The 26025-nt window shown below is 36.6% G+C and overlaps 1 protein-coding gene across 7 annotated transcripts in view; it reads left to right on the top strand.

Annotated features, from left to right (window-relative positions):
* The window catches only part of DNAAF4 (dynein axonemal assembly factor 4), a 69201-nt gene that overhangs the window by 22560 nt on the left and 20616 nt on the right, over positions 1 to 26025 (top strand). For 5 of the 7 annotated variants that reach the window (XR_006704680.1, XM_045449666.1, XM_045449665.1 and 2 more), the window contains exons 4-7: positions 3264 to 3495; positions 16496 to 16513; positions 18411 to 18556; positions 20279 to 20388. Coding sequence is in view for 6 of the 7 variants with exons in the window: in XM_045449666.1 (XP_045305622.1) it covers positions 3264 to 3495; positions 16496 to 16513; positions 18411 to 18556; positions 20279 to 20388 (506 nt within the window). In the remaining variant the exon portion in view is untranslated. The remainder of the gene's footprint in view (positions 1 to 3263; positions 3496 to 16495; positions 16514 to 18410; positions 18557 to 20278; positions 20389 to 26025) is intronic. The other 2 variants (XM_045449669.1, XM_045449667.1) reach the window with 1 other exon arrangement.

Genomic DNA, 26025 nt, shown 5'->3' on the forward strand with positions numbered 1-26025 from the left:
TTTGTTAGTAAATAGCTTTGTTAGTAAATAGTTTCTTTGTTAAGGTTATTCTTAGGATTTTTAAAGTTTTTTTGCCAATTACTAATGCAATGTTTTTTTCCAATGTATTTTTCTAATCGTTTACTGCCAGTTTGTAGGAAGGTTAGTTTTTATGAGTTTGTATTAGTTGATCTTGTATATAATTGTCTTGCTGAACTTACTTTGCTTATAGTTCTAATACTCTGTCAGTTTGTTATTTTGGTTCTTTCAGGTAATCTAATTATTTGCAAATAATGACCATTTTATTTCCTTATAATCTGTACTTATATTTCTTGTTTTTAAAATTCTATTGTATAGGCTACGATCTCTAGGAAAATAGTACAATAGTAGTCATGCTGGCTTAGTGACTTTGCTAGAAATATATCTAATGCTTCACCATGAAGTGTGATGTTATATGAGTCCTTTTTAAGTAAAATTTTTCTTTTATGCCTAGTATCAACTAATATTTTGGCATGTAATGAAATTAAATTGTTTTTTCTCTTTTCATTTCCTAGTATGATAAATAAGAAATAATGGTATTTGATCAAGATGCATTATAATTTTAATATTTTCCTCAATTCAATTTGCTAATTTTATGATTTTTGCATGTAATTCATAATAGAGATGGGTTTATAAAGAACAATACCTTAATAAACCAGACATTCATTCCAAATTAAAAGAAATGTAGATGGGAGTGCTTGGGTGGCTCAGTTAAGCTCTGTGCTGACAGCAGGGAGCCTGTTTCAGATTCTCCTCTCTCTCTCTCTCTCTGCCCCTCCCCCACTCATGCTCACATGCACTGTCTCTCTCTCTCTTTTTCAAACATAAATAAGTAAAATACACATTAGGGGAAAAAAAAGAAATGTAGATGTCCCCATCTTCAGTCCCCTTCTGAGTTTTTCTGTTTACTATAGTTTACTATTAAAGCCTTTCTTTAAGAGGTATGTTTCCCATATCATATTTTTTTTAACAAAGGAACTTCAAGGATTGTTTAACATTTGTTTGTCTTTCTCTTTGATATATTTAGTCTCTCTTTTCCTTTTATTGTAAGCTTTGTGGTATTCTTCATGTTTTTCTCTTCATTCTAGTCCCTTCTGTCACCTGCTCTGTAAAGCCTTTCTTGGCCCTTCCTCTTCCCCATTTCTCCCTGAAGAGTTAGCCTTTTTTAAAAAATATAGTGTCTTATAAATTAAATCATAAATGTATATGTGTATATATGTATGTATGTGTATTTCTATATGTATGTATATATATGTATATACATATGTAGTTCTCTTAATTATATCTTTGCTATAATACCATAATTTTCCTGTTACTTTTGGTTATAAGGGTAGTCTCATTTTTGGTAGTTAAGGCTTAGTCTTACATGTTTTTAAAAACTTCAAAATTCACTTCACTTGTAGAGATTCTGAGGGATTAAGGGTGTTCTGACTGCACATACTTTTCCCTTCTTCCATGTGTTGGGGCAGAGAGGAAGGAGAGGAAAAAAGGCAAACATAATTAACTGGGTGAAGTTGTCATCTTCTCCTTTTAGGTTGTGGCTGTCTCTGGCTAACAGTGACTGGTCATCATGCCCTGTTGTCGGTCATTTAAAGGCTGGCTCGTTGCCACACGTAAGATCCTTCCTGGCCCAACCTTTTGGCAGCTCTCTGAACTTAGAACATGCAAAAATTACCATCTTTTGTGCTTAGTTTAGGCCTTATGTGCAATTCTCGGACTATAGGAAACTCCTGTTCAGTACTCTGTGAAATTTATTTTGAAGTCAGTGTTCCACGATCCAGTAGGAAAATAACAGTCTTCCAGAAGAAGGTATTAGGTCATGGAGATATTACAGAACACCTCTTCAGTGCAGTTTCATACTTAGAATGTTTATTCTGTATTCTGAAATAATTCAGCTTCTAGGAAACTCCATCTCAGCATGTTATTCTAGAGCTGTGCCAAATGTAGTATTTAAATGTAAATTAAGTCTCCCTCTCTCTCTGACCCTCCCCCATTCATGCTCTGTCTCTCTCTGTCTCAAAAATAAACGTTAAAAAAAATTTAAAAAAAGAAATGTAAATTAACTTAAATTTACGTTAATGAAACTTAAATAAAATAAAAATTTAGTTTTTCAGTCACATTAGCCACATAAAAAAAACTTTTTTTGAGTTTACTTATTTATTGAGAGAGAGAGAGTGCAGTCGGGGATGGGGCAGAGAGAGAGAAGAGGGAATCCCAAGTAAGCTCAGCACCGTTATTGCAAAGCCTGATTCAGGGCTCAGACTCAAAAACTGTGAGATCATGACCTGAGCTGAGACCAAGAGTCTGTCACCTAACCAACCGAGCCACCCAGGCACCCCACATTAGCCACATTTTAAGTACTTCCTTAGCCACATACAGCTAGTGACCGCTGTATTGAATAGCACAGAACATTACCATCATTGAGAAAAGTTCTGTTAGATACTGCTTCTTTAGACAATAGAGTCAGGATATTTTTGTAACCATAGGAAAGTCAGAGATACATGCTCAGTCATTTACACCAACCAGTTAGGCTTTCACAGGCTTTTTTTTTTCTTTCTTGCCCATATGAAGGAATTTTATAAGAGGGAAAAAGAGCACACCCCTGTATGATGCACTGCTTTCAAATTCATCTGATAGTTAGCTTTTCTTGTGGAAGCTTCAAGTAACTGCTACTGCAAACATATTTGCCAGCAACAGCATCCAAAGTTCAAACATTTCTACCCACCAGAGACAAATTCCCTAGTTCATCCTTCCTGTTTCCTTTCTTACTATTCCCTTGTTTCTCAGGTGAATGTAGGCACAACTTCAGTCCCAAGACAAGGTAAGGCTGGCATACATAGAAAGGCGTGTGTGTGTGTGTGTGTGTGTGTGTGTGTGTGTGTGTGTGTGTGTGTAAATTTTGGAACAAGTGACTTGTTTTTTAGAAAAAAACAATTTTTTTTACCAAGACCTTAGATATCATTTAATTGAATGCCTGCCCCCATTTTACGTATAAGTAAACTGAAGCTAGAGAAAATGATTGCTCAAGATTGTATCAATAGTTAATGGTAAATCTGGAGCCAAAACCTGTGTTCATTGACATACTAAATCATTTGCTATTCCCATTTTAATTTTTTATTCACTACTAACAATTGCTGCAGATTCAATGACAAGAATTTAGAGATAAGACTATTATAATGCAGTTTTTATTTTTAAAATGTTGCTTTTTACATGTTTTAAAGTTTTGGTAATTGTAATTTTTACAGATTGAAGAAGAGGAGAGGAAAAAAATAGAAGATATGAAAGAAAATGAACGAATGAAAGCAACTAAAGAATTGGAAGCCTGGAAAGAATGTCAAAGAAAAGCTGAAGAACAAAAAAGAATTCATAGAGAAGAGAAATTCTGTGAACAAGAAAAGCAAATTGAAGAAGAGAGAAAAAAATTAAAACATAAAAGCCATACTAGAATTTCAGCATCTAGAAATCTTGCCACTAAAGGTACAGTGATTAATATTTTCTGGGAAAGTGGGGCCTGTTGGTAAAGTGTATGTGTCACTTTTTATTTTCATAATCTATTTACACTATTAGGTCATTATTTTGGTATATAGAGAATAAGTACTATAATATAAAGGCTAAGGTGAAAGACCTATTTCTTCTTTTAGGAAGTAGTGACATTTTCAAAATACAATGAGCAAGGATTCAGTGTTGGTTTTGCTTGTGTGCTTCATTTTGAAATGTATGCAAGTGTTGTTAAATACGTGTTTAACTCAGGTCCAAAAAGACTTGGAGTGGACTAGCAGCGCCAGGAGCATTCATTTATTTCTTTAGAGATAAGAAACTAGGAATCTCATTAAAATACATTTTCGTCACATCACTGAGGAACATGAGTACCCTTATACAAACTTAGTTGTAAGCAAACAAGGGTTTTCCTGGCCTTCGATCCTGATGTGTTTAGAAATAGGTAAAAGAACATATTTCTTTATTGAGAGCTAAGAGTTTGATTTTATCTGATTTTAGAATATTAAACTTTGTTTTGGGTATATTTCGTATATTTTGTAAATGGAACATTTTGTAGAAAATCACTTATGTAATAACAATAATTAACATTTATTGGGTGATTTCTCTATGAAGAAATCAGGTGATTTTATTGATTGTGTGACTCAGTCTTCACAACAACACTTTGGGCTAAGTGCTGCTATTCTTATTAGAGGAAGTAGATATTCAGAAATGATAAACTACCCAATAAGTTAACTTGTGGGATTTGAGCTCTATACTCTTTCTTCTAGGCTATATGTCTTTACCTCACTTTAAGTGAGGTTGAGTGTGTTGAAAAGTCATTAAATGATCCTATGATTTAAGAACTATGATTATTCCCATTTTCCAGGTGAGAAAAGGCATAGAGAGTATTACTAGCCCAAGATAACACTGCTCATAAATGGTAGAGTCAGAATTTGGACTCAGGTGATCAGGCTCCAGAATAGGTGAAGACCATTGTTGTGTTATATTGCTACACAGATAAAACAGGCAGATTAGCCATGTTCATTATTTGATTCATAACATATTTTGGCAGGGTTTGTTTGTATGAAGGAGACATTTGCAATCAGAAATGTGTTAGGGAAGAAGTACTCAAAGTGTATAATACTGATTTGAAAAAATATTACCTTTTAAATGTTTGTTGCCTAGCATCCCAAAGCCTTAAAATAACTTTGAAGAGTGACTCAGTTTGTGCTTAACCAAAATATTACTAATGAAGAAATAGCAAAACCTTGGAGGTTTTAATTACCAGTTCCATATTATAAAGCACATCCCCCTAATTTTATCTCTTAATGTGAAGCTAGGAGTCTATACTGTGATTCAGTTACTTTGCAGGGCATAGGAGTTAAATGTGTGTGTGAGATCCATGCTCTTCTTGGACCTAGAACTTCAATATTGGGTGATGTCATTTTGTTGAAAACTACTTAGTATTTTATATTAAGGTGATTATAGAAGTAAAAAATTTCCAGAGGCACCTGGGTGGCTCAGTCGGTTAAGCATCTGACTTGAGCTCAGGTCATGATCTCCTGGTTTGTGAGTTTGAGCCTCACTTCGGGCTCTGTGCTGACATCTCAGAGCCTGGAGCCTGGTTCGGATTCTGTGTCTCCCCCTCTCTCTGCCCCTCCCCTGCTCATACTCTGTCTCAAAAATAAACAAACATTTTTTAAAAATTAAAAAAAAAAGAAAGTCCTTATCTCGTAGAGATACCTACTGAAATATGTATGGATGAAAAAAATATGTCTGAGATTGGCTTCAAAATAATATGTGAAAGTAGATAGAAGATGAAGTGATATTGGCCAGGAGTTGATAATTGAAGTCAGGTCATGAATGCATGATGGTTAATTATTCTATTCTGCCTACTTTTATATATGCTTGAAATTTTTTATTATAAAAAAATAAGGAACAAAGCATATTGAATTATTTTTATAAACAAAGTAATTTTAAATTAATAAAACAAAAAAACCTCATTTCCCCAGCCTGTCTTGTAACTCGATGTAGCCAGGTGACAAGCTCTGGCTGATGATATGCAAAAAGAAATCTGCTAAAGATTTATAGAAAAGTATTACTCCTTTCTGCTTGCTTCTCCTTTCCTTTTCCTACGTAAGATGAAGGTCTTTGCAGAAAGTTCACTAGCTATCTTGAGACCACAAAGAGGCAAAATACACTAAGAATGATGGAATAAGGAAGAAGAAGGAGCTTGCAACATTAAAGACATTGGAAAGCCAGTACCTCTGCACTAGACTACCTTCCTACCTTCCTTCAAGCTTGTTAAGTGAAAAACAAAAACAAAAACTCATTCTTGGTTAATCAACTGTAGTCGTGTTTTCTCTTCACACAGCTTAGAGAACTTTTGACTGATAGAAATGGATAATGTGCAAATTTGGTTTAGCATTTGAAAATTTTTCAATGTAATTAAGAATATTAACACAGTAAAGGAAAAAACATATGATCATTTCACTATTGCAGAAAGGTATTTGATAAAATCCAACACCCATTTATGAAAAAAATTTCTCAGCAGATTAGGAGTAGAAAGGTACTTTTTTACTTTAATGAAGTCCATTTACAAAAAATGTATAGTAAGCTTCATGTTTATTGGTGAATTAATGAATGCTTTGCCCTGCCCTGTAGGTCCAGGATCAAGGCAAGCATGTCTAGTTTCACTGATTGTTTTCAGCATTGTACTGGACGTCCTAACCATTGCATTAAGACAAGAAGAAGCAATGAGAGGCATGAAGATTAGACAGAAAGAAGTAAAACTTATTTGTAGATGACACAATTGTGTATGTTGAAATCCCTAAGAAATATGAAAAATGACTACTAGAACTAATAGGTGAATTAATAAATTCAGGATATAAGTCACTTAAAATTTTATTTACCAGAGGCAAACAACTGGGAAATTACATTTTAATTTATTTATAATAACATTAAAAGAGAAAATATGTAGGAATAATTTAACAAAAGAAGTGTAAGGTCACATCACTGAAAACTACAGAAGGATTGCTGGGAGATATTTTAAAAGTCCTAGCTAAATGTAGTGATAGAACATGTTCCTGAATTGGAAAACTCAATGTTCGGATGTCAGTTCTTCTTAAACTCAGCTATAGATTCAATGCAATTCCAGTAGAAATCCCAGTAATCTTTTTGTAGAAATTGACAAGCTGATTCTAATATTTATATGAGAATATAAATCACCTAGAATAGCCAAATAATTTTTAAAAATAAGAGCAAATATGTAGGACTCACACTACCTGATTTGAATACTTAGCTTCAAGCTACAGTAATCAAGACAAGATGAAATTGGTGAAAGACAAACACAAGTTCAAAAGAACAGAATACAGAGACCAGAAATAGATCCACACATGTATAGTTCAATTATTTTAACCAAAGGTAACAAGATAATTCAGTAGGTAAAGGAAGGTCTAGAACAAATGAATATCTTTATAGAAACAAATGAGGGTAGACTCTTACCTCACTGTGTACATAACACATACATAAGAAGACAATCCAATAAACAATTGGATGAAAGATTTGAATGAACTTTTAACAGAGGAAGACATATGAATGGCCAATAGACATATGAAAAGATATTCAAATTATTTGTTAGTAAGGAAATGCAAATTAAAACCACAATGAGAGGGACACCTGGGTGGCTCGGTTTGTTAAGCCTCTGACTCTTGATTTTGGCTCAGGTCATGATCTCACAGTTTGTGAGACAGAGCCCCTTGTCTGGCTCCTCACTGACGGCTTGGAGCCCACCTGGGAGTCAATCTCTCTGCCCCTTCGCTATGCTTATGCACATGCGCATGTGTGCCTGCTGTCTTTTTCCCCCTCTCAAAACAAGTAAATTTTAAAGCCACAGTGAGATACAGTACACAGCACATATCCACTAAAATGACTAAAACAGAAAATTAAAGACCATCAACACAAGTGTTATTGAGGATATGCTGCAACTGTAGCTCTTGTACACCAATGGTAGAACTGTAAAATGGTACAACTACTTTGGACAAGTTTTTGGCTCCTTCCTTAAAAGTTAAGTACATACCTATCATGTAACTCAGACATCCTTGTCTTCAGTTTTTACACAAGAGAGAGGTATACACCTAAAGACTTGTATTCAAATGTTTATGGCAACTTTATTCACAGTGGCAAGAAACTGGAAGTGATGTTCATCAACAGATGAGTGAATAAACAAACTCTCATACATTCATAAAAATGAAATACTACTCTGCAATAAAAAAGAGAGACCAAACCAGTCCATACTGCATGAAATTGTAGGAAATATTAACCATTCTATAATGACTGATAGCACATCAGTGGTTATCTGGGGCCAAAGGTAAAAGGAAGGGATGAACTTCAAGTGGCCATAGGGGACTCTTGGAAGTGATAGAAACTTTCTGTCTTGATTATGATTGTGATTTCATGGGTGCATACATCTGTCAACTCATTGAATTAATACACTGTAAAATTAGTACAGTTTGCTGTACATAAATTATTTCTTAGTAAAATTGAATAGAGTATATTGGAAATAATTCTAGGCAGAAAAACATCAAAGTGCACATGATTTTCTCAAGTTCTTCTTATTCCTCAGTTATGCTTATGGCCGGACATAGTGAAGCCTCCATTTGAGGGTCCTGGCCCTCGTACTATTGTATTTATAGGAGACTGGGAAAGGGAATCATTGAATGTCTAATTAATTAACTATGGGGACTTCCTTATCTTGTTAGAAGGAGTTCAGTTACTGGAATCAGCCTGTTCTGTTGATGTAGTTTTGACTTGCTCGGTAAGCTACTAAACGCGTTGTAGAGGGAGAGATGAGACTTGAGGCCAGGTTAATTTGTCCCTTTTCAACTTGGAAAGGTAGGGCAAATGTAAGTCTGGAAAAAAAAAAAAAGTTTGGTTGAAAGTGTGTAAATAGAGTTTCACTACCAGATCTCTTCCTCATCATGACAGAAGATTGGGGGTTTCCTTTCTGCACAGTTGTATACTGAGTAAGATTCTTCTGCATTGAAAATGCAGACACTGAGTGAAAACCTGCATTGTGAAAATCTTAGTACTTATGCAAGGGATCCCCATGCACATGTACATATGCATGCACAAGCCTAGTGTACCTGGGATGCAGATTGGAGAATTCCTCTACAGGGAAGCTAGTGAGTGTAGGATGAAAAAATCCCGCCATTTGTAATGGCCCAGCTAGTTCACCCTGCTAAAGCTGACTAGCCAACAGATGTATACAGACCTTCCAGTCAGAATTTTTTTTTTTTCAACGTTTATTTATTTTTGGGACAGAGAGAGACAGAGCATGAACGGGGGAGGGGCAGAGAGAGAGGGAGACACAGAATCGGAAACAGGCTCCAGGCTCTGAGCCATCAGCCCAGAGCCTGACGCGGCGGGGCTCGAACTCACAGACCGCGAGATCGTGACCTGGCTGAAGTCGGACGCTTAACTGACTGCGCCACCCAGGTGCCCCTCCAGTCAGAATTTTTATACTTTATCTCTAATTGATGGTGACAGCCAAGACAAAGAAAAATGCAACTTGGAACAGCCAAGTAATGTAGGGAACAGAAGAAAACTTCACTATAACTAATGTCTTCAAAGAAATGAAAACATATATTTTTTAAAGTTTATTTATTTATTTTGAGAGAGAGAGAGTGGGAGGAGGGGCAGAGAGAGAGGGGGAGAGAGAGAATCCTAATCAGGCTCTGCACTGCCAGCACAAAGCCTGACATGGGGCTTAGGGGCGCCTGGGTGGCGCAGTCGGTTAAGCGTCCGACTTCAGCCAGGTCACGATCTCGCGGTCCGTGAGTTCGAGCCCCGCGTCAGGCTCTGGGCTGATGGCTCAGAGCCTGGAGCCTGTTTCTGATTCTGTGTCTCCCTCTCTCTCTGCCCCTCCCCCGTTCATGCTCTGTCTCTCTGTCCCAAAAATAAATAAACGTTGAAAAAAAAAAATTAAAAAAAAAAAAAGCCTGACATGGGGCTTGAACACATGAACTGTGAGATCGTGATCTGAGCCAAAATCAAGAGTCAGATGCTTAACTGACTCAACCACCCAGGCATCCCCAAAACAAATTTTAATCATTAAACAAGAACAAGAGGCTACAGTGAAGAATACTAAGAGAATACAACAGTTTGGAAATTTAAAATGTGATAAAATTTTTAATTGTAATCAAGTGGTTGGAATATATAATTTTTTTCAGAAAGTAGAACAAAAGGACAGATTTAAAGTAGAAAAGATAAAACAATCAGAGTATCCTTCCAAGATGTTCAACATACAAATCATAGGGATATAAGGAAGAGAGAGGGAAAGACAGAGGAAATAATTTTTTAATATTAAAAAATTCTGAAAACTTTAATGAATTGCCATGTTGAAAGACTCTATCAGGTCCAGCATGGTAGATTTTGTAATATTCATGCCAAAGCACTGATGAACACATTACCAGAAACTTTAGCACCCTTTAGACAAAGATCTTGCAAGCTTCCAGAGAAGAGGAGCAGATCATGCACGAAGGACTGGAAATGTTGGCATCTGTCCTCAACCTCAGCACTGGAATCCTGAAACATGGATCAGTGCCTTCAAAATTCTAAGTGAAAATAATTTTCACTATGAAATTCTATACCCAGCTTATTAATCAGGCATGAGGCAAAAATAAAAACTTTTCAGACATGCAAATTCTTAAAATATTTATTGCTCAGGTACACTGGGAATTACACCTTTTTTCTTTTTCTATTCTTCAAAATAGTCTGCTTTTACTAACAAATATCTGCTGCTCAAACGTTTGGTAAAACTACCCCTAATATGTCTAGGCATAGAAGTACATTTAGTTTCTATAATAGTGATTTCCAGATTTTCTATTTTTTTGAAGTCAATTTTGATAATTTCTTTTCTAGGAAATTGTGCTTATCACCTTTTCAAATTTGTTTGCATAAGGTTTCTCTTATTTATCTCTATCTCTAATTATAACATAATTATCTCTATTTATTTATTTCTAACACCATTTTATTTTTCCTTGATCTACTGTTGTAACATTTTGTAAACTTTATTAGTCCATTCAAAAAAGCAATTTTTGGTTTTGTTGATCCTTTTTATAGTTTCTTTGTTCTCTATTCCATTAACTCCTGTGTTCTCTTAGTTTCTTTAGTTTTCTCTATTTTTTGTCCAACTTGTTTCCATTAATTTTGTAATATTTTAATACATGCATGTTAAGTTAAATTTTTTTCCCTCTTAAATACTATGTTAATACCAAGTCACCAAGTCTTGGAATCTTGTGTTTTTGTTCTTGTTTAATTGCAAATATTTTGTAACTCATCATTGTTTTTTCCTTTGGCCCTTGAATTACAAGGGAGTTTTTGTTTGTTTTGTTTTGGTTTTAGTTTCCAAATGTATAGAATGGAAGTGACTATAATTCTCATATGTAAAATTTTCTGAATCATTATGTTTATAAATTATAGTTTATGATATGTATTTGTGGTGTTTAAAAAAATTTTTTTTTAATTTTTAATTTTTGAAAGAGACACACACACACACGCACACACACATGCACACACACACACACACACAGAGCATGAGCAGGGGAGAGGCAGAGAGAGAAGGAGACACAGAATCTGAAATAGACTCAAGGCTCTGAACTGTCAGCAGAGTCTGATGCGGGGCTTGAACCCACAAACTGCAAGATCATGACCTGAGCTGAATTCAGATGCTTAACTGACTGACCACCCAGGCACCTCTATTTTTGTTTATCCTGAGGCTCTCTTTTAATAAACAATGGGACACTTAGATTTATTATTATAAATAAAAATACACTTTTGGCTTAGGATTTTATTCTATCTTCGTGATTTACATTTACCAGACTTTCTTTTTCGTTCTTTTTTTCTGTTTTTCTGCCTTGGATTTAAAAAGTGTTCTTAATTACTTTCTTTTCTTTCTCCTAATTTGAAAGGTACGTATTCTATTTTCATTCTTTGAATGATTAATATTAATTTTTTTGTATATGTTTTGTCATATAGATATAATTCCAATTACTATATTTTAACATGCATACTAAACAAAGTTTTAAGGTTAATCTCTACCATACTTGTAAATATTACAAGGAAATTTAGTATGCAAATTATAGTTATACACATCTTCTATGTTATTGTCTAAATATTTTAGTCCACTTTTTTGAGGGGCAGGGGGATCAGTTGACTTCACTATATTTTTAAATCCCTAAATTTAGTCATTATTGTTAGTGTGGGTTTTTTCTCCACTAATAGTCATTACTATTTAGATTGATGCATATTTACTGATGTTTTATTTGTCTTTGCTTCTTGTGTTTCACTTCTTTGTGGGTCAAACTGCCTTCCCTTTGATAATAAATCCTTGGGGGCACCTAGGTGGCTCAGCTAGTTGAGTGTCCGACTTTGGCTCAGGTCATGATCTCATGGTTCCTGAGTTCCAGCCCTACATTGGGCTCACTGCTGTCAGCACAGAGCCCACTTCATATCTTCTGTCCCCTGCTCTTTGCCCCTCCCGCACTTGCGCTCGCTCTCAAAAACAAATGAAACATTGAAAAAAAACCTTTATATGAAAGTAAATCCTTTAGTAGTTCTTTAATGAAGATTTATAGGTGTAAGTTCAATTATTGTCTTTATATTTAAAAAAATGTTTTTAAATTTGTTTATTTTGGAGGAAAGAGAGAGAGAACACACGTGGGCGCTTGTGAGAGCAAGCACACAAACAGGGGAGGGGCAGAGAGAAGGAAAGACAGAAAACCCCAGCAGGCTCCACACCGTAAGTGCAGAACCCAATGTGTGGCTTGAACTCATGAACTGCAAGATCATAACCTGAGCCGAGATCCTGAGTGGGATGTTTAACTTACTGTGTCACTCAGGCACACTGATTATCTTTATATTTTTACTTGTTGAAGGATGGTTTGGCTGGTTGTAGAATACCACATTGTAGTTATTTTCCATCAGTAATTTAAAGATATTTTTCTATTACCTTTTGCCTTCTAATGTTGCTGAGAAGTCTGCTCTTGATCTAGCTATTGATCCTTTATAAGGTAATCCATCTTTTGTTTCTGGTTGCTTTAAAATTCTTCACTTTGGTGTGGTTCGATTTTATTAGTCTCAGTGCAGTTTTATATTTGTTTCATAATGTCAGAACTTGGAATTTACTTTTATTAAAGAATGTATGTCTTCAGTCAGTTCTAGGAAATTCTAAGCTATTGTCTTCAAATATCACCTTTCTCAGTTTTTTTTATATTTCCTAATTGCTGTGTTATCCTCAGATCTCTTTGAGTTTGCAGATTTTCTTCACCTATGGTTAATGTGCTGCTAAACTTGTCCTAAATGTTTTAAATTTCAGTGACAATATTTTTCATTTTAGAAGTTCCTTTTTTGTTTGTTTTGCTTATTCTTTTGTCATTTTTGTTTCTTGTTTGTTCTTTTGTCATTAGTTTCTTAGTTTTTCATTATGGATTTAGCTTGTTTTTGCTCTTTAAATAAATATGTTTAAAATTATTATTTTAATCTCTTCCGGATTATTCTATTTTTTCAAATTCTTAGGAAGCCATTCCTCCTGTTTGTTGTGTCTGGTAACTGTCCTTCATACTGGATTGTTTCCTTATGTGACTTATGTGTTCATCTTCAGTAAGGATTTTTTGTTCAATGGGTGCATATAAAAAAAAAACTCAAGTGTTGTGGTTTGTGGAAGTAAGAGTTGCTCACAGGAATACCTGGAGTTTTGATTTCTCACAAGAGACATTTTTTTTCTCCTCCTGTCCAAAGCCCCAGGAAGAACAGGCTTTACTTTCCTAGACCAGTGGATGGAGATTTTATAAGTATCCTTTTAAAAAAAAATTTTTTTTAATGTTTATTTATTTTTGAGAGAGACAGAGACAGAATGTGAGTGGGTGAAGGTCAGAGAGAAAGGGAGACACAGAAGTAGAAGCAGGCTCCAGGCTCTGAGCTGTCAGCTGAGCCACCCAGGCGCCCCTATAAGTATCCTTTACACTAAGAATGCAGCCCTTCTAAGCTTCTAGTTTCATTTCCAGCTTCCCACTTCTGTAACTATATCAGCATTAAATTTCCAGCCTTTAGTCTTTATATATGTATTTTGGGTATAGATATAGATATATTTCTTTTTTTTTTTTTTCAACGTTTATTTATTTTTGGGACAGAGAGAGACAGAGCATGAACGGGGGAGGGGCAGAGAGAGAGGGAGACACAGAATCAGAAACAGGCTCCAGGCTCTGAGCCATCAGCCCAGAACCCGACGCGGGGCTCGAACTCACGGACCGCGAGATCGTGACCTGGCTGAAGTCGGACGCTTAACCGACTGCGCCACCCAGGCGCCCCAATATATTTCTAAACAACTTTTTTTTTTTAATTTTAGTTAACAGTGCAATATTGGCTTCAGGAGTAGAATTCAGTGATTTATCACTTATTTTTGTTTTAAGTTTATTTTTTAATTTATTTTGAGAGAGAGCTAGAGAGCAAGCAGGGGAACAGCAGAGAGAGAAGGAAACAGAATCCCAAGCAGGCTCTGCTCTGTCAGCACAGAGCCTGATGCCAGACTCAAACTCACAAACCATGAGATCATGACCTGAGCCAAAATCAAGAGTTGGACGCTTAATCAACTGAGCCAACCAGGCGCCCAATTCATCACTTACATACAACATCCAGTGCTCGTCATAACAAGTGGCCTCCTTGATACCCATCATGCATCTAGTCCATCTCCCACCCACCTCCCTCCAGCAACTCTCAGTTTGTTCTCTACCATTAATAGTCTCTTGTGATTTCTTTCCTTCTCTCGTCTTCCCCCCACTTCCCATATATTCATCTATTTTGTTTCCTAAATTCAACATATGAATGAAATCATAAGGTATTTGTCTTTCTTTGATTGACTTATTTCACCTATCATAATACATTCTAACTCCACCCACGTCATTGCAAATAGCAAGATTTCATTCTTTTTGATGGTGAGTAATAAAATATTCCATTGTATGTAAACATTTTTTTCTCTAACATTTGTTTATTATTGAGACACAGAGAGACGCCGAACGTGAGCAGGGGAAGGGTAGAGAGAGTGGGAGACGCAGAATCTGAAGTAGGCTCCAGGCTCTGAGCTGTCAGCACAGAGCCGGACATGGGACTCAAACTCACAAACTACGAGATCATGACCTGAGCCGAAGTCGGTCGCTTAACCAACAGAGCAACCCAGGTGCCCCTCTGCTGCTTTGTTGTTGGTGTATAGAAATGCAACAAATTTCTGCACATTGATTTTATATCCTGTTGTCTTTGCTGAATTCATGTAGCAATTTTTTGGTGGAGTCTTTCAGGTTTTCTGCATAGGGTATCATGTCATCTGCAAATAGTGAAAGTTTGACTTCTTCCTTGCCAGTTTGGATGCCTTTTATTTCTTTTTGTTGTCTGTTTGCTGAAGCTAAAACTTCCCATACTATGTTAAATAGTAATAATGAGAGTGGACATCCTTGTCTTATTCCTGAACGTAGGGGGTCCAAACAGCTTTTTGTCAGCTTTTGAATTACCTGACTATAAATCTCTGATAAGACTTTTTCTTTGCTTACCTTTTGAACTGAACTGTGTATTTGAACCTTTGTTTATTTGTTATACTTTTATCAAGGATTTTACGTGTATATAACATTTTATCTGTATATTGTTTGTAGAAGTGTCTAAAGCCTTTAACTTATGCTTCTATAAACAGAAAGCTAATTTCTTTTTATTTTGTTGTGTTACTATTTGTCTTATTTTACCATAAGATTTTGGAGGCTAGATACCCTATTTTTATAATGCATACCCTATTTTTAATTTAACTAGTGGTTGGGGCGCCTGGGTGTCTCAGTCAGATGAGCATATGACTCTTGATTTTTGGCTCAGGTCATGATCCCAGGGTTGTGGAGTTGTGTTCTGCATTCATGCTGAGTGTTGAGCCTGCTTGAGATTCTCTTTCTGTCTCTGCTCCTCCCCCCTGCTTCCGTGCATGGAGCTCTTTCTCTCTCAGGAAAAAAAATAAAAAGGTAACTAGTGGTCACTTTAATGTTTTTCATAAACATTAAAAAAATTTTATTTTAGCAAAATTAGTAAGAAAATATTTTTTAATTTCTCATGGAAAAGAATGCTTATTTCCTTCATGTTCAGTATTCTAGTAATCAGTAGTATTATACTGAAGTTAGATACATCATTTTAACTTTTTATTCTGCTTTCCTTCTGTTTTACTAACATTTAAGAATCTTATTCATAAATTTTTAGTGTTTTCTCCACTATTTAGAAAATCCGTTCTTTCCATTTTTACTATTAAGTTCCCTATGCTTGGGTTCTTAATTTCATTTCTCCATGTTCTGGAACGTTTCTTTGAATATATTACAGTAAAACCTTAGACTGTGAATAACTTATTCTATGAGTGTTCTGCAAGACAAGCAAACATTTCTAATAAATTTTAACCTGATACATGAGTGATGTCTTGCAATATGAGTTGTACATGATGCCGAATGTCACATGATCACAACTGAGCCAATGGTTCTCTCTGGCTGCAGAATTGTGGGTGATTGTGTACCATGCTCAGATGCTCTATCTCATGCAGTAGTGTTTGGCAGAAATCAGATTTTTCAGAATGTTGCAAGGTGCCCACAACTGGCACTTGTGTATTTTTCTTCACTTCAAAGCACCTACAGACAGTCCTTTGCTTTCCATACAACTGTAAACTTAGGAATGTTTTGCTTTATTCTAAGTCAGGCTGCTGGCAGATATAGACCCTTTCCTCTGCTGCCTTATTGCCAGTTACATTAAATACAGTACATGACAAGAGTTTATCAATGCTGTACTGTAGTCAACATCCATATGAGTATATACAATGGCCCCCATGCAGAAAAAGATTCCATTGAGCCAATAGATAGCGGTGATTTCTGTTAATGATAGTGAAAGTCGTCTTACACAATAACCCTCCTCTCTCTTGTTTCCCTTATACCAGCCACGAAGGTTTTCAAAAGTAAGTGCAGATTAATTTATTTTCCTTTTTATTGTATATTTTATTTATTATTTTGTATTATATTATGGTATTATAATCATTTTCATATGAGTATTTTTGGATTATGGAATGAATCATCTGAGTTTCCATTATTTCTTATGGGGGAAATTTGTGTTGATATAGAAGTGTTTTGGATTATAAGCAAATTATGCTCACAAACCAAGATTTTACTGTCTTTGGAAAAGATGGCTAAGTAATATATTCACTTAGTTCTACATATCTAGGAACATCTTTTGCTTTTATACGTAAACAACAATTTACTTGGATATAAAATTCTTGGGACATTGTATTAGATAGTTAAAGCTAATTGTTGTAATAAGGAGATCCAAGTTACAGATCAAATAAGACAGAAATATAGTTCTCCATAATCTAATACTTGTTATGTAACAGTGATCCATGTAGGCCTGATAGATGATGACTTTGTTCTATGTGGCCATCCAGGCTGGTGGGGCCGCCTCTGTTATTACCTCATTTGTCTTCAATCTCTGGATGCTGCAGTTGGCGTTGTTTTTTAGCCAGTGGGAAATGGGAAGAGAAGTCCACAGCAAGCAGATGTACCTATATGATGATGATCCATAAGTTGTATACCACTTCTATTCAGATTTTGTTGTCTCAGATTTGGCATATAGTCACACATAATTTTTTTTTAACTTTATTATTTTGAGAGAAAGAGCTGACATGTGAACAAGGGAGGGTAGTAAAGAGAGGAGGAGAGAGAGAAACCCAAGCAGGCCTCGCACTGTCAGCGTGGAGCCTGGCTCAGGGCTTTGAACTTCCCAACCATGAGATCATGACCTGAGCCGAAATCAAGAGTCAGAGGCTTAACCAACTGCGTAAACCAGGCACTCCAATCACATCTAATCTTAAGGGAGACTGGGTTATATCGATTCTAGCCTGACCTAGTCATGTACCTAGCCTCGAACTCAAATTCTATTTCTAAAAGGAAGAGGGGAGAATGGCTAGGATACTGGAAGATAGCCGTCTCAACTACAGACATCTATAGAAAACTTGGAGTCAAATTTTTGTTAATGTTGCTTTCTTGTTTGTTTGAGTCCTTGTTTTTTTCCTCCTTGTCCCCTTCCTCCCTCTCTTGGAAATGTCAATTTAGGCCATTTTCCAATTTTTTAATTTAGAAGTTTTTTTTTTCTTATTTGTTTGTATTTTGTAACAAAGATATTACTGTCATATTTGTGAAAAATCTGATTTTCTTTAAATTTTTTGATATTTGCCTTTTCTATCTGTGTATCATGCTTTTGGTACTTTTGCGGTTTTTAAACCTAATTTTCCTTCCTTTTAATCATATACTTTATATTCTAACACGTAGATTAATTTCTTCTCTTATATTGATTTAACCATTATTACATGTAACTATCTTTATTAAAACGTATAGCTTTTCATTATTACTTTTTTTTTTTGCCTCTTTTCATTAGCTATCTCTGATGGCTGAAAAACTTTTATACCATCACTTTTATACCATAACTTTTATAAGGAAGCTTATAGAAGATATTGCTGTAGGAGCTTAAGGAAAATAGAGGTAGTGTTTCCAGTGATGGCTTTCTAAAATGGAGAGTGGTTGTAGAGTTGCCTAGAGTGCCCTCCCTTCCCTAGATTGAATGTAAATTAGACACTGTGTGTTTTAACAAAGAGAACCCTAGAAAAGTAGCTGGGGTCATTGATTAAAGGACAGATAACTTGCTGCCACACTTTTGATGATGGGTTTTACATTCTTTCTAGCAGAGGTTATCTTCAGTTTATTTGTATAGGATTTTAGAGGTAGCTTTGCTGTGTAATTAGTTAAAGAGTCAGTTTGTTAACTAGAAAATGAGAGAGAACTCACTTGCTAATACTGCTTTTGAAGGAAGAAATTCAGAAAATATATTTTTGGAGAAGTTAAAGGAAAATAGTATTCCTGCTCCTCGCTCTGTTGGCAGTATTAAAATCAACTTTACCCCTCGAGTATTTCCAACTGCTCTCCGGGAATCACAAGTAGCAGAAGAAGAGGAGGTAAGTATATTTGCTGTTAGTTACAGTGATCACAATGAAAATATTTTTTATTTCATCTTTTAAAACTAGTACTGGTTCTGAATTTAAGTACTCATTAGACTAAATATATTACTTCTTGAATATAGTTTAGTATTTCCTTATGGAAAAGTATTTTGCAGAATTTTTTTGTCTCCAGATTCAGTATGCAGTATTATTGCTTTTTCCAGGAGATAAACACTTGCCATCTATTTTATCAAACACATCATTTTCTTTTTTTTTTTTTTACATTTTTTAAACATCTATTCATTTTTGAGAGACAGAGACAGAGCGTGAGCAGGGGAGGGGCAGAGAGAGAGGGAGACACAGAATCTGAAGCAGGCTTCAGACTCTGATCTGTCAGCACAGAGCCCAACATGGGGCTTGAACTGACGGACCACAAGATCATGACCTGAGCTGAAGTTGGAAGCTTAACCAACTGAGCCACCCATACACCCCATACATCACTTTCTATATTAGATTTGTAAACTTGTGTTTTGGTAATGGATTTGGACATTTATTGTTGATGCAACAATTACGCATTATTAACGTTAGGTATTTCTAATGTGACATTCTAGAATATCTCTCATTCATTTATAAATACCTGGGCCCTGGCATTTTGAATGTTTTATCTTTAGGTATATAGACTCTAAGAACTGCATTATTTTTTACTACAAGGTGTTAAGTGTTGCCTCTCAAATTCAAAACTTGTGGAAATGATTGAAGATCCTTAAGACATAATGACAGTTTATAAATATTAACTATTTTCTTATTAAACAATATATTCTAAATTTTATTATTTATAAAGTTATTTCTAGAATTATAAAAGTATAATTATTTAAAAGTCATTTATGGGGCGCCTGGGTGGCTCAGCTGGTTGAGCGTCTGACTTTGGCCCAGGTCATAATCTCGCTGTCCATGAGTTCAAGCCCCCTGTCGGACTCTGTGCTGACAGCTCGGAGCCTGGTGCCTATTTCAGATTCTGTGTCTCCCTCTCTCTTTGCCCCTCCCCCACTCATGCTCTGTCTCTCTCTCTCTCTCTCTCTCTCTGTCAAAAATAAACATTAAACAATTTTTTTAAAAAAGAAAAAATAAAAGTCATTTATGTATTTTTCAATATAGAAAAACAAATGTGTTATAGATAAGAAAAATAAAATAATAATCCCATGAACTCCCACAAACTCCCATTTGTATGAAATTTGGACTAGAAATTTTTGTATGTTTGGTCTTAACTATCTGGTAATGTTAAACAAAAAAGGATAAAAGCTGAAAGTTTAAAAAAATCAGCATTATCAAATAGTATAGTAGTCTACTCAGGCTGCTGTAACAAAATACCCTAGACTGAGTGTCTTAAACAACAGACATTTATTTCTCAAAGTTCTGGAGGCTGGAAAGTCCAAGATCAGGGTACAGGGAGTAGTGGGAGGAGAGCTGTGTTCTGGTCTCTTCCTCTTATTATAAGGACACTAATCCCATCATGCGGGCCCCATTCTCATGACCTCATCTAAACTTGATTACCTCCAAAAGTCCTACTTCCAAATACCATCACACTGGGGATTAGGGCTTCAACATACGAATTTTGGGGGTCACAAATATTTAGTCCATAACAAATAGTATTTCCATTTTATATAGAAGCTGGCAAATGTCAAAGTAGCTGTTAATAAAAATAAGATTTTTGTGTCCTTCATTAGACTTCTCTGATTTCAGTGGTTGCACAAACAAGCGGAAGCACGGAGAGCATTGAATACTGATATTCCTGAACTTTCTGATTTAAAAGAAGAAGAAAAGAATCCAGAATGGCTGAAGGACAAAGGAAAGTACGTTGTTTGGACTCTGGCTATGAGATTTATAATAAATTTAGGTAGACCGTAGTACTAACTACATTTTCTAGGTATCTTGACATATATGCTTATGTGTGTATGTTGTTGGGGAAAGATAATGCAAATAAGCCAATTAGATAGGCAGGGCCTCCATATTTAAAAAGTCAGATTGTATAACAAGGCTCTTATTTTTATTAGATTTTGCATTTAAATGTCATAGAAATGAAACATATCACTTATTAAAATCCCTTTTAAAATCACTTATATTTAACATAAGCCCTTCCTAGAAATGTGTTTTTCAGAAACTATAGCTTCTTTGATTATTCATCTCCATCTTTAAAAGATTACCAAATTTATCTTACAAATTTTCATTTTATATCCATGAAATCCTTTTATTTATTTATTTTTTTTTTTTTTTAATTTTTTTTTTCAACGTTTATTTATTTTTGGGACAGAGAGAGAGCATGAACGGGGGAGGGGCAGAGAGAGAGGGAGACACAGAATTGGAAACAGGCTCCAGGCTCTGAGCCATCGCCCAGAGCCCGACGCGGGGCTCGAACTCACGGACCGCGAGATCGTGACCTGGCTGAAGTCGGACGCTTAACCGACTGCGCCACCCAGGCGCCCCTGAAATCCTTTTATTTATTTACATGTTGCTCTGTGTGTGAATATTTTTTAAAATGTTTTTTTATTTATTTTGAGAGAGAGAGAGAGCACGCCAGCGCACAAGTGGGGGGAGGGACAGAGAGAGAGGGAGAGAGAGAATCCCAAGCAGACTCTGCATGATCAGAATGGAGCCCAGTTTGGGACTCAATCTCACAACCATGAGATCATGACCTGAGCTGAAATCAAGAGTCAGATGCTTAACCGAATGAACCACTGAGGCGCCCCATGTGTGAATATTTTTATACAGTTATCAAAAACAGTACAATCTGATACATTATGAATGGCAATTTGATTTCATATTTTGAGGCAGTTGTAGATATTACTTACTGTATTTCATGACATAGACTTTTATTTTTTTATTGTTGCCATAATAAACTATCATGAACTTAGTGGCTTAAAACAACACAAATTTATTATCTTACAGTTTTGGAAATCAGAAGTTCAAAATTGGTTTCACTGGGCTAAAATCAAGGTATCATCTGTGTTTCTTCTAGAGCCTATAGGGAAGAATCTATTTGCTTTCGTTTTCCAGTTATAGGTTGCCTGCATTCCTTGGCTTGTGGCCTCCAGCCAGCAATTGCATCACTCCAACCTCTCCTTCCATAATCCCATCTCCTTCTCTCACTCTGACTTTCCTGCTTCCCTCTTTCTTTTATAAGGATCCTTGTGATTACATTAGTATCCTTTGCTTAATCCTGAATTATCTCCCACCTCAAGACCTTAATTTAGGCCAGTCTGTGGAATCCTTCCTGCCATGTTAGGTGACAAAGTCACAGATTCTGAGGATTAGGATATGGACATCTTTTGGTGGGGTCGTCTCCATTATCTGTCTACCACAATGTCTGCATCTGTATTTTTCTTTTCTTATTTTTTCTTGGTCTTTTTGCCTGTTACACCACCAGGGATTAATATGTAGAGTTGAACTGAAGTGACAATTTTTCTGAAGGGCAGAGGCCTGGGGCTGACGAGTTGGTTTCTTTTACTTCCAACATTAAAGTCTTACATGATCCTTCCTCCTCTTTCTCCCCTTCCCTGCCTCCCTTCCTCTCCATTTATTCAACCATTAAATAAACATCTATTAATTGTTTGCTATTTACCAACTAGCCTCTGAGCTACAAAGATCAGTGCAGGAGACATACTTACACAAATACTTATAATACTTTGTGAGAAGTACAATACATAGAAAAGAACAAAGTAAAATGAGACTACATAAGAGGGACATTTACCCCTAAAGGAAAGAAGGTATGTTCGGAAAAAACGTCATAGCAAATGTAGCACCTGAGATCCTCAGTGATAAGTAGAAGTTTTAAGAGAAAGGGAAATAAAGGCATTCATTTCAAGTATTGGAGAAAATATGAACAAAAGCTCAAGAGACAAGAAATGGTGTGATATATGGGTCAGGAACTATGTGTGGTTTATTTTTTGCTAAAACATAAAATTTGAGGCTAGGAGTAATGACAAATGAACCTAGAAAAATCATCAGGGGCCTTGTGTGTTTGGTTAAAATTCTTTTTTTAAATTTATTTTTTAATTCAAGTATAATTACCATTTGGTGTTATATTAGTTTCAGGTATAAAATATAATGATTCAGCATTTCTATATATCACTCAGTGCTCATCATGATAAGTTACTCTTAATCCCCTTCATCTATTTTACCCATCCCCCCATCCACCTCCCATCTGGCAACTACTAGTCTGTTCACTATATTTAAGAGTCTAGGTGTGTTTTTTTTTTTTTTTTTTTTTTTTTTTTTTTTTTAGATTTTATTCTGTAAGGAGAGGGAAAAAATGTGTTGCAGAAAACACAGCAAAGACCTTGAACTGGCCTTGTGGTAGGTGGTGTTGTAGGGGTGAAGAGGAGGGCAAACTGAGAAATAATGATGAGATAAAATGGGCAGAACCTCTTGATCGATTTGGAGGGAGTAAGAAGGAGGAGTTCTCAGTTTCTAGTTTGAATGATTGATTGTATGCTGTCACCAGCTAAATTAGGGAATACTAGATGAGAGGTTCATCAGGAGAGAATGCAGGTAAGTTCAGTTTTTAATGTATTGAGTTTGAGATGTCTCTGGGCCATTCTGGGTGACACTGTCCGGCAAGTTTGAAACTCAGAGGAGAAGCCAGTACTGTAGAAATAGATTTGGAGCTTATCAACATTTATATTGTAGTTAAATTTATAAAAGTGTCTGAGATATCCACAAAGAGTGTGTAGACCTGGAGAGTAGTGGCCTGAGGATAACACTCTGTGACCTACCAACATTTGAAGGTCTGGCAAAAGGAAGGAGTACACAAAAATATTCCCAGAAGCCAATGGAGCAGAAAGTTGAAACAGTCTTTGTTTTGTTTCTTTAAGAATATAAAAGATTTGAATAGATTTGGAGACAAGAGAAAGAAGAGATGATTGAAATCCTCCTGAGCAGAGTGGAGAAAATTGGGTCAAAGCCAAGAATTGGATGGATTGTCTTGATTTTGTCCTTTTTATCCAATTGGTTAGCCTTAGTGAAGACAGAGTTTGGTTTGGCTATGAATTGTTTCTCCTTGCAGCCTGAGAATGCTAAAATGGGCAAAGCTGAGTGGGCTGTCCTGTTGGATTGATTACTTTGCTCTAGAAAATGTTGATGGATTGACTTGGAATAGACAGAGATACTTCATTTTCTGAGATTGGAGGGAAGAATAGTGGAGACAAGTATATATCTAGATAAGGGAAATTGATTAGTGAATACTCTTGGCTCTGCCAGGTTGAGAACATGAATTCATAGAGATGTCAGTACAGCTGTGTGATTTATCTCCTTTAGGGTTTAGTCTTCTTTTGGATTTAAGAATAGATCTTGGGCCAGAGTGGGAATTTTAACTGACAAGTACAGTAAAAAAACTAGTAGTGCAAGGAACCAGATTGCTCATAGAAAAATAGCTCAGTTGGAGCACTTGGGTGGCTCAGTCAGTTAAGCATCCGACTTTAGCCCAGGTCATGATCTCACAGTTCGTGAGTTCAAGCCCCCTGTCAGGCTCTGTGCTGTCAGTTCAGAGCCTGGAGCTTGCTTCGGATTCTGTGTCTCCCTCTCTCTGCCCCTCCCCATTCACATTCTGTCTCTCAGACAATGAATAAATGTTAAAAAAAAAAAAAAATTAAAAAAAGAAAAAGAAAAATAGCTCAGGTATTTAGCCACAAAGTCCAAGTTGGGTTACACAGGAAGAGATGCCAGGCAACTCAGTGGCTCAGTTGGTTAAGCATCTGACTCTTGATTTTGGAATCTTCTGGAATCATGGCCGAAGTCGGGATAGAGACAGATGCTGGGAACCAGTTTCAAAGACCTTAATGAATATGAGAAGAGTGATTTTAACTTTTCTCTCTGTCTTTCTCTTAAAGTAGGCTCCACGCCCAACATAGGATTCGAACTCATGACCTTGAGATCAAGAGTTGAACACTTCTAACAACTGAGCCAGCCAGGTGTCCCAGGAGAATAGTGACTTTTTTTTTTTTTTTTTTTAATTTTTTTTTTTTTTCAACGTTAATTTATTTTTGGGACAGAGGGAGACAGAGCATGAACGGGGGAGGGGCAGAGAGAGAGGGAGACACAGAATCGGAAACAGGCTCCAGGCTCTGAGCCATCAGCCCAGAGCCCGACGCGGGGCTCGAACTCCCGGACCGCGAGATCGTGACCTGGCTGAAGTCGGACGCTTAACCGACTGCGCCACCCAGGGGCCCCAATAGTGACTTTTAAAAAGACAGGAGATGACAGTGACTAGAAGGCTGTAGGGGGAAAGATGTCAGGAATCTCAAAGGATAATGACTTGTGTATAAAGAGAGAGTTTGATCTTATATCTAGCAGAAGAGAGTCTGAAGAATGCCAGTTTCTACAGTCCTAACCCCTGATGTGGGGACTCAGGAAGGGACGCAGTGGAGAGGGTGGTAGAGATTAGCATTGCCCTGAGGACAGAGCCAAGTTTATTTTAGACGGGATTTTTAAGAAAAGTTAAGGGTATAGGAAAGGAATGAGAGGTGGAGTCAGTTATGGCAAAACCCGGAATAAGAAAGTGCAAAGGAGGGGCACCTGGCTGGCTTGTTCGGTAGAGCGTGTAACTCGTGATCTGGGGTCTCGAGTTCCAGCCCCACTTTGAACGTAGAGATTGCTTTAACAACAACAAAAAAAAAATTGCAAGGGTGCCTGGGTGGCTCTGTTGGCTAAACGGCTTACTTCGGCTCAGGTCATGATCTCACGGTTTGTGAGTTTGAGCCCCGCATCTGGCTCTGTGCTGACAGCTCAGAGCCTGGGGCCTGCTTTGGATTCTGTGTCTCCCTTTCCCTCTGCCTGTCCTGTGCTCAGGCACACACACACACACTCTCTCTCTCTCTCTCTCAGAAATAAACATTAGAACAAAAAATTAAAAAACAAAGAAAGTGCAAAGGAGTAGAGGGGGATGGGAGTAGGAAAGAACGGCAACACGAAGACAGGGGAAAAGTGTGCTTTTACATCAGTGCTCAAAGATAACAGGGTTGATTGACACGGTGAGACAGGTCTTTGGTATAGGTGTTGTGATGCTGTGACTGGCTAAAGGTCCTAGGAGTGTTGGTTTGGTCTTCTGATACCCTTAAGATGTGATTTGGGTTTAAGAGTAGAAAGGACAGATGAGATCGTTGAGCCAGGGTTAGAATTTTGACTGATGCACACACACACACGTGTGTGTGTGTGTGTGTGTGTGTGTGTGTGTGTGTGTGTGTGTGTGTGTGAATTAAGTTAAAATAAAAAATTAGGGGTGCCTGGGTGGCTCAGTTGGTTGAGCGTCCAACTTCGGCTCAGGTCATGATCTTGCATTTTGGGTTTGAGCCCCGTGTCAGGCTCTGTGCTGATAGCTCAGAGCCTGGAACCTGCTGTGTCTCCCTCTGTCTCTGCCCATCCCCTGCTTGTGCTCTTCTCTCTCTCTGTCTCTCAAAAAATAAAATTAAAATGTTTCAAAAATTTGTAAATTAAAT

This window comes from Leopardus geoffroyi, chromosome B3 (genome assembly GCF_018350155.1).
Source record: "Leopardus geoffroyi isolate Oge1 chromosome B3, O.geoffroyi_Oge1_pat1.0, whole genome shotgun sequence".
NCBI classification, from domain to species: domain Eukaryota; kingdom Metazoa; phylum Chordata; class Mammalia; order Carnivora; family Felidae; genus Leopardus; species Leopardus geoffroyi.